The sequence below is a fragment of the Microtus ochrogaster genome, chromosome 1 (assembly GCF_000317375.1).
Source record: "Microtus ochrogaster isolate Prairie Vole_2 chromosome 1, MicOch1.0, whole genome shotgun sequence".
NCBI lineage: Eukaryota > Metazoa > Chordata > Mammalia > Rodentia > Cricetidae > Microtus > Microtus ochrogaster.
This window is the reverse complement of record NC_022009.1, coordinates 21927264-21935884: the sequence shown is the minus strand read 5'-3', so window position 1 is coordinate 21935884 and position 8621 is coordinate 21927264. Positions and strand designations below refer to the sequence as shown.

The following is an 8621-nucleotide window of genomic DNA, read 5'->3' as shown; positions in this document are numbered from 1 at the left end:
AAAAAAAAAGGAGATTCTATGAATGTTCTTACCACAAATAGGTAATAAAAATTTTGAGATCAGAGATATGATAATTACCTTGATATAATAATTATCTGCTTTAAATATGTATCAAATGTCACACTGTACTCCATATATCTCTACAATCATATGCCAATTAAGACTTTTATATGTTAAAAAGAGAATGATGGGTTAAATTAATGAAAATATGTTTAGGGGGCTGGAGAGATGGCTCAGAGGTTAAGAGCAGTGTCTGCTCTTCCAGAGGTCCTGAGTTCGAGACCCAACAACCACATGGTGGCTAACAACCATTTATGAGATCTGGTGCCCTCTTCTGACCTGCAGGTGTACATGCAGACAGAACACTGTATACATAATAAAATCTTTTTTAAAAAAAGAATATGTTTAATGTCTTCAAAGATCTTAATGACTGTTGGCCATAATGTAACTAGAAATAAAATCTATGAACCAAAACCAAGTGAAGTAAAAACAAAATAAAACCAAATACTAGCTATTATGAATAAAAGGTATTTTCCTAAAACGCAATTTAAGGAAGATTAAATCTGAGTCTAGTCTATACTCTTTAACAAATTTTGTGAAATATTTAATCCAGCAGAAATGTGTGTGTGTGTGTGTGTGTGTGTGTGTGTGTGTGTGGTATATGTGTGTGTTGGTGTGTGTTGGTATGCATGTATGATTGTGCCTGTGAAAGTCAGAGATTGATGCTGGGTGTCCTCCTCAATTGCTCTCTTATTATATATCTACTTAGGTTTTTTTTTTTTTTTTTTTTTTGAGGCAGGATCTTCTTGAACTTTTGGTCATCCTGCCCTCACCCAAGTGCCGAGACTATAGACATGCACCACGGTGCACCATTTAATGTGGTGCTGCAGATCAAATCTAAGGCTTCGTAGACGAGTGGTATCCTACATATCCTACATTACCAGTTTAGTTTCATCCCCAGCATCTACCTTCATTTTTAAGACAGGTCTCCCACTGAACCTGGAGCTCACAGATGCAGCTAGATTGGAGGCAATCCCCAGGAATCTCCTGTCTCCATATCCTCAGCACTGGGATTTACAGGTGCTATGCACCTGGTGTTGTTTGTGGGCCCAGGGATCTGAACTCAGGTCCTCGTGCTTGTGCAGTGAGCACTTTACAACTGAGCAGCTCCCCAGCCCCAAGAAGGACTCTTTAAAAGGCAGTTAGAAGGAATAGAGAAATTTACAGGCACTAGAATAAAAATTCAAGTACCTCATCATTACTCTACTCACTTTTGTCTATTTTCTCAGATGCCCAGGCTACTGAAAGCCTTTTATTCAAAGTCTAGCTATAGAGCAGGAGAGACGCCTGGTTCAGGGGTGAGAACAGTGATTCATGAGTTAGGTGTGTGTGTCATGGTAGGGCACTTGCCTAGCATGTGTAAAGCCCTGGGCTCCGTCCACCCCCAGCACTACAATCCCCAGAGATCATTTGTCCAATTTTCCCCAGTGGTAATGTTCAGCAGAACTGTAACATATCACAACCAGGGTACTGCTATTTACAACACTTGTCACTTTACCCAGACTTCTCCAGTCTGCTGCCTGAGATGTGCGTGCGTGTGTGTGTGTGTGTGTGTGTGTGTGTGCGCGCGCGCACGCGCGCACGCGATGCATCTTTTATATGTTAACTCCTATACAATTTCATCACTTGTGTAGGCTCAGGCATCTATCACCACAGACAATCCCCAGATCAAAAGAATCTCTTGTGATGAATAGTCAGACGTAAACAACAGCTCAGATTTTTCCCTGTAGTTTCTAAAAGGAGGAAAAACCTGTGTACTCACCCATCTGGACAGGGCTTCTTTAATTGTTGTTGCTTTTGCCTAAAAAACAAGAAAAAAAAGGGAAAGGCTGTGATTTGTTGATTCACTTTTACTGCAGTAATTCCCGACCTCGGCTTCTACCATAAAGCATTCAATTCTTTCTCTGAAACTCTAAGATACAAGCATGATTAACCTCCCGAGAGCCAAATGATTTCTTTAAATACCTCTCAGAGAAAATAAAGAAATTACTGTATGATGGCCAAACATTTCACTCCAACTTAGTTTATAAAGTGCTTTCAGTACTTAATATTAAAATAAATTTATTTCACTGAATCTATACCTTTTTTAAAACATCTTCTTTGTTTTTTAAGACATGGTTTCTCTGTATAGCCTTGGCTATCCTAGAACTCTGTAGACCAAGGTGGCCTCAAACTCACAGAGATCCGCCTGCCTCTGCCTCCCGAGTGCTGGGATTAAAGGTGAGAGCCGCCACCACCACCCAGTCTTTTTTTTATATCTTAACATTGAAAGATGAATGTATATTCTAATTAGGAACAATTTACAGTTGCTGTGGCATGATAACTGTGGTAACATTTTAGAAAAGTATTAATTTTATTTAATATATATTCCTTTTTCATGTCTGCAAAGGATAACCTGACAAAAAACTATTATGTGTAAATATATGTAAAATGGTCGTCAGTAAAGAGCTCTGTTAAGTACAAGAGGGCTGGAGAGACTGCTCAGTGATCAGAGGACCTGAATTTGGTGCCCAGCATCCATATCCATGCAAAGCAGTTCACAACCATCTGTAACTCCAGCTCCAGGGGATCTGTATCGCTGACCACTTACACACACACACACACACACACACACACACACACACACACACACACTAAACATAATAAAAATTAAGTGCAATAACGTAGGATGTCCTTAGGCAAGTTTTATTTACTAAAATATAAAATATCAATACAGTACAAAATAAAAATTCTAAGTGATAAAAGAGAATCTGGTATAATTTAATTCCAATTTGTTTTTCTTTCATAGTAGAACATGAAAGGTTTCATCTTACAAGAAAATAGCATCTTTGATTCAATTTCATATACTTACAGCTTTGAATGAACACAAAGGAAGATGTCCTTATGAATTACTATTAGGGCTCATTTTTTTAAAAGAGAAACAAACCATAAACAAGAGCAAAAAGAAAAAAAAACCAGTTACGACTGTATCTAGAAAGTAGAATACTGTACTAATAACTCTTAGGAAAAAAGGAAATGCTGTGGCGCTCCTCCATGGTAAGCCCAGTGGAGGAATGGGGAGGGCAAAATCTGATAGGAAGAAACTGCTATCTTCATGTGTATAGCCAGAAAATACAGAATAAGAAAGAAATGAGGTAAGCATTCGACATACTTTAAAGATATCAGTGAAAACTCAAAAGAAGGCAGAAAAAACAAAAAAGAAGTCAAACCCAGAAAAGGGTAATAACACTAAAAGGTGGTTCTTAAATATTTTGCAAGCTTGACTGGGCAAAAATGAAAGATATACAAATAAAAAAAAAGAAGTATTAATAATTACATACTACAGAGATTCTAAAATTAAAATATTTAGGAGCAAAATATGGCAATAGTTTTAAGACCTAAACAAGATATGTATTCCTAGAAAAACAGGGCCCCAACTATCAAACCCTCTGAACAGATCCAATATTTAAAGCATTCAAATGCTAATCAGAGGTTTTAGCCTGTTCTCCCAAAGCTCCAAGACCGCACAGTTTACAGGTGAGTCCTAACATCCTCTTGAGAACAGGTAGTCTTTGTTTACAAGCTGTTTCAAAAACCAGAAAAATGTGGGAAAGCTGCACATCTATGAGGCTATTTTAAACCGGTGTCATAACCACATCACCAAGCCCTCTTTATTTTTCAATACACGACAACATCAGCTAGTGATGTATAATGACCATGATCAAGAATAGTTTCTCCTGCTGGGCGGTGGTGGTGCTCACCTTTAATCCCAGCACTCGTGAGGCAGAGGCAGGTGGATCTCTGTGAGTTCTAGGCCAACATGGTCTACAGAGTGAGTTCTAGGACAGTTATGTTTCTACACAGAGAAACTGTCTCAGGGGCTGCCCTCCCCTAAAGTTTATCCCAACAATGCAAGGAGAAAAACAGATCAATCTGTTTTGTCACTCATTAACTAATGGATTAAAGCGTGTGGGGGGGTCACATTTATCTGAGTAAGTGCAGAAAAACATAAATGTCTACACTGGATACTAAAAGCTCTCAGTTAAGAGTTAAAGGAAAATCCCCACTTGATAAAAGCCAAAACAAAAACAACAACAACAACAACAAAAAGAAGCTGAAACAAATACCATCCTCGGGGGAATTCATTTAGTTTAACAACTGTTCATTGTGTGTCTACTATGTACCAAGCATTCTTTTGTGTTGAACACTGAGATGACAAGTATGCACCATCATGCCTGTCTTCCTATTTGTTTTTGGCAAATTATTGGGCAAAACAGATTTCCGTCTTTCTAGAACTTACATCTATTAAAACAAGTAGATATAGATGTATGTATATACAATATGCACAAATATGATATATAAAATATGCACAAATCTGATATATATAACCATAGGTATACTATATGCATGTAAAATAAATAACTATAAAAAGATAAGTAAATATAACCAAAGTAAATAATGTAACAGAAGGTAAAAGTTATTTAAAAAACTGGGACACTGAGGTTGTAAATGGTTTCAGGTTAAAGGCATCTATGTGTAGAGGACATTTATTTTAAATAAGATGGTCCACGTAGACTAACCTGGACAGTAACATTAAAATACTCTTCTCTAGGCTCCCAAACACGTCAAGGATGCCATTATCACTGCTTTGTCAATGCTGTAATAAAAGAAGTACAAATCGGAATGATCTGAAGAGGAAACTAAACTGTCACCAAGTGCAGATGGTGGTCTATGTGGAAACCCAAAAGAATGAGTCACTGTTAGTACAAATCAGGAGAAGGTGTTTCCACTTGAAACCAATAAAAAGACTATGACAGCATGTACTATATACAAAAAACTACCAAAATTCACAAATAAAAATTTTTAATTAGCAAAACTAAACTCTGAAATTAACAAGACATAAATAGCCAAACCCAGGTAACTAATATAACTATGAAAAATTGTACTCATTGAAAATCAGAAAAATTCAAAGGAAAACAAAAGAATATCATATATGCACATTATACCAATCTAAAAATGTATATATAGCATATATAATATATTATACATATGCATTTTTATTTTTATTTATTTATTTATTTTTTAAAAAAGATTATTTCTTATATATACAACATTCTGCCTGCATGTCTGCCTGCACACCAGAAGAGGGCACCAAATTTCATCATAGATGGTTGTGAGCCACCATATGGTTGCTGGGAATTGAACTCAGGACCTCTGGAAGAGCAGCCAGTGCTCTTAACCTCTGAGCCATCTCTCCAGCCCTACATATGCATTTTTAGATTAGCAAAAGTTGCCCAGATTATATAGAAAGAGGAACTGGTATGCAGTGAAGGGGGAAGTGAAACCTGCTCTACTCATTCTGCACGTGGAAATGAAGTACACATAGACTCTTTGACTGCACACTCTTGCTTTTGTTTCCTGGTGAAGTCCTTTCCTGGACCCATACAAAAGGGACACATAAAAGAACACTTTCACAACACTGCTAGAACAGAATGGGAGGCAATCTAGCTACTTATTACAATATAAGTTGCTATAGGATCTATAGGATACTGGTTCCTCTTACAGACAGGAGCCAAAGATTCCTGAGGAATCAAGTGGACATTAGGAGGGTGGAGCTGGCCAGGTGAGTGGAGCTCAGGTAAAGAATATAATAATATTATTATAATAATATTAATAATATATAATAATCCTGCCGGGAGGTGGTGGCGCACACCTTTAATCCCAGCACTCGGGAGGCAGAGGCAGGCGGATCTCTGTGAGTTTGAGACCAGTCTGGTCTACAAGAGCTAGTTCCAGGACAGGCTCCAAAACCACAGAGAAACCCTGTCTCGAAAAAACTTAAAAAAAAAAAAAAAGAATATAACTCCTACTCAGTTCCAAACAATTTCTGGCTGGTGGAACTTGCAGAAAAAGAGGTATCCTAATACTACATTTCCCCAAATATTAAATACTCCACTAATTAAATAATACCCTTATTTCATAAACCATTAAGAAAGAAGAGTTGCCAAGCATGGTGACATATGCCCATGATCCTAGCACTCAGGAGGCAGTGGATCAAAAGTTTGAGACCAGCCAAGAATACATGACAAATTCAAGGCAAACCTAAGCTACCCAGAAAGACCTGGTCTTCAAAAACAGAAAACAAAAAATGGCATCAATTATCTAAAAGTATATTTCAATAATATTAAATGTGAACAAAAATTATGTCCATAGTGAAACATGGCACTTCTTATTTTCCAGAAAGACCAGAAACCTGAGTTTGTTTTTAATTGTATGAGTGTGCGCGCGCACGTATCTGTGTACAAGCACACGTGAGTAACAGTGCATGGAAGCCAGAGGACAATTTCTGAGAATTGGTTCTTGTCCTCCAGCATGTGGGTCCCAGGGTATGGTGGCACATACTTAAAAAGTTCAAGTACTATGTGGGCCTGCATTTCTGAAGGGACCAGGCCTACTGGTATGCAGTCAGTATGAGGGAGTACACGACTTCATGATTTTCACATCCTGGGCTTGATTTCTGTGCATTGATATAGTCCTGGAAACACACACACACACCCCTATACTGTTTTGCTATTTTCTTTTCTCGTGCAGTGCTAGAGATCCAACCCGTAGGGTCTAGTTCCACCAGCGAGGTATAGTCCTACTCCACACACACACACACACACACACACACACACACACACACACACACACACACAAACAATGTATTTATCTCAGACCGAGGATGACCTCCGGCCTCCACCTTCTGAGTGCAGTGATAACAGATACGTGCCACTATACCTGATAAATGCGGTGCTGGGGATTGATGCTGTAGCTTCACGCATGCTAGGCAAACACTCTAACAACATAGCTACATCTTCAGACCCCAGTACTCACCCTTTATCAATAGCTCCAGTCGGAAGGCAACCTCGTACTTTGCTAAATAGTTTTGGCTGGGCTGGATGTGAAATCGTTTTCAAACTAATAGTTTGAAATAACAAGCATGTAAGCAAAAGGGAGCGTGTTTTCTATGTTGACAAGCATCTTTAGTTAAAATCGTGGCTTCATGAGAACTTTGCCCAGACCACTGGTAGACTGCAAACCTAAACCAGCAGCGTTTCTCAAAGCGTGGTGAGTGCTCCCCAAAGTCTAAATTACTTGGGGTGCATGGTTGAACATTGCTAAAAACGCTTGACATATGAAAAACCAATAATCTGCATTTCATCTAATTCATAATTATTCATATTGGAATTGGAGGAACATTGGCCTAATATATGCATCAGAGAGAGTTTTAACAGCGTCACCTAGTCACAGGACTCACACCCAAGGCCAACAGAGCAACCGGGCACACCACAGCTTACCAACGCTGCTGCAGCAGGAGCCCTCAGGAATCAGCCCCCGCCCCTCCATCCCGCCAGGGGGTGAGCAGAGTTAAAATCACGGCTACACGAAGAGATCTCTTTACCACAGCCCCCATCCTATCACCTTTCCCACTCCAGTCCGCGTTCCCGAGAATTTCCAGCTGTCTTTCCTTTTCTTCTGTCAGAGTCCCTCCAGCTTAACCCAACTTCCTGTCAGCCTCCGGCCTCCCTCTCCGCAGACCACCGCCTGCCCGGCTGCTCCGACCCCGGGCCTGCGGCTTCACGGAGCCAGCATTCCCTTTTATCTCCCATCCGTGGTGCCAGCGCCCCGCCACCTTCCACACCCCACAGCTGCCCCTCTTTCCACTCCCAATCTCCTCCCGGGTTTGGCTGCGAGGCCTGGAGGGTACTCACCATTCCGGCGGTTGCTACCGTCACTGCTCTGGTTGCTAGGGCCCGCCGGGGTCAGTGCGCAGGCGCACCTCAGGAGCGCTCAGTCGGCCGCACTGGCAGCGGTCCTTTCTCTCCGCCCTTAGGGTGGCGCGAGCGGGGCATTGTGGGACGGCTGGCGGACCCCCCGGGTCCTCCAATCCGGTTCTGCTGCGCCGATGCTGGTGTAGACCAGAGCTTGACTACCAGGGGAGTAGTCGACTTGCTTTTCCAGTGCCAATATGCCTTAAGCTTGAACTTTCAAACCTCCTGATAGCGTTGGCATTTCTGATATAAAAGAATTGTTTTTTTTAAGTCCTTCCCTGGAAAACCGACGGGAAAGGTTCAGCTGTCTTCGGCAATTTGCTTTGCCATCTAACTCAGTATACCTAGAGCTACATTCTGAACTTCTCTTTTCCTTACGTTAGATCCTCCGAGGAAAACTCAGGCGCCTGAAATCTCAGCTGCACACTTAAAAGTATTCCAAAATGTTGGTTTTGTGCAACCGGGGTATCTTTTTTCTTCACTAAGAAGTCAAAATGTTTAAAGACATATTTTAATAGAGTTGTTAGGGGCATGGAGAATAGAGTTGCACAAATACACAGCTGATAACAATTTATGCCACCTTCTGGGAAGGCTGTTGGTGATGTGTATTTAAAAGTTTAAAAACTGTACCAGCCGGGCGGCGGTGGTGCACGCCTTTAATCCCAGCACTCTAGAGGCAGAGGCAGGCGGATCTCTGTGAGTTCGAGACCAGCCTGGTCTACAAGAGCTAGTTCCAGGACAGGCTCCAAAGCTACAGAGAAACCCTGT

The 8621-nt window shown here is 40.7% G+C and overlaps 1 protein-coding gene across 3 annotated transcripts in view; it reads right to left on the bottom strand.

The window, feature by feature from the left end:
• Dnal1 (dynein axonemal light chain 1) overlaps positions 1-8621 on the bottom strand; it is a 46554-nt gene that overhangs the window by 22049 nt on the left and 15884 nt on the right. The window contains exons 1-2 of one of the 3 annotated variants that reach the window (XM_005343326.3): positions 7794-8031; positions 1823-1861 (exon numbers count right to left, since the gene is read on the bottom strand). In XM_005343326.3, coding sequence (XP_005343383.1) covers positions 1823-1861; positions 7794-7796 — 42 coding nt within the window. In that variant the 5' untranslated portion in view covers positions 7797-8031. Of the gene's footprint in view, positions 1-1822; positions 1862-7503; positions 7630-7793; positions 8032-8621 lie in introns of those variants that run through there. The other 2 variants (XM_013346468.2, XM_026780034.1) reach the window with 2 other exon arrangements.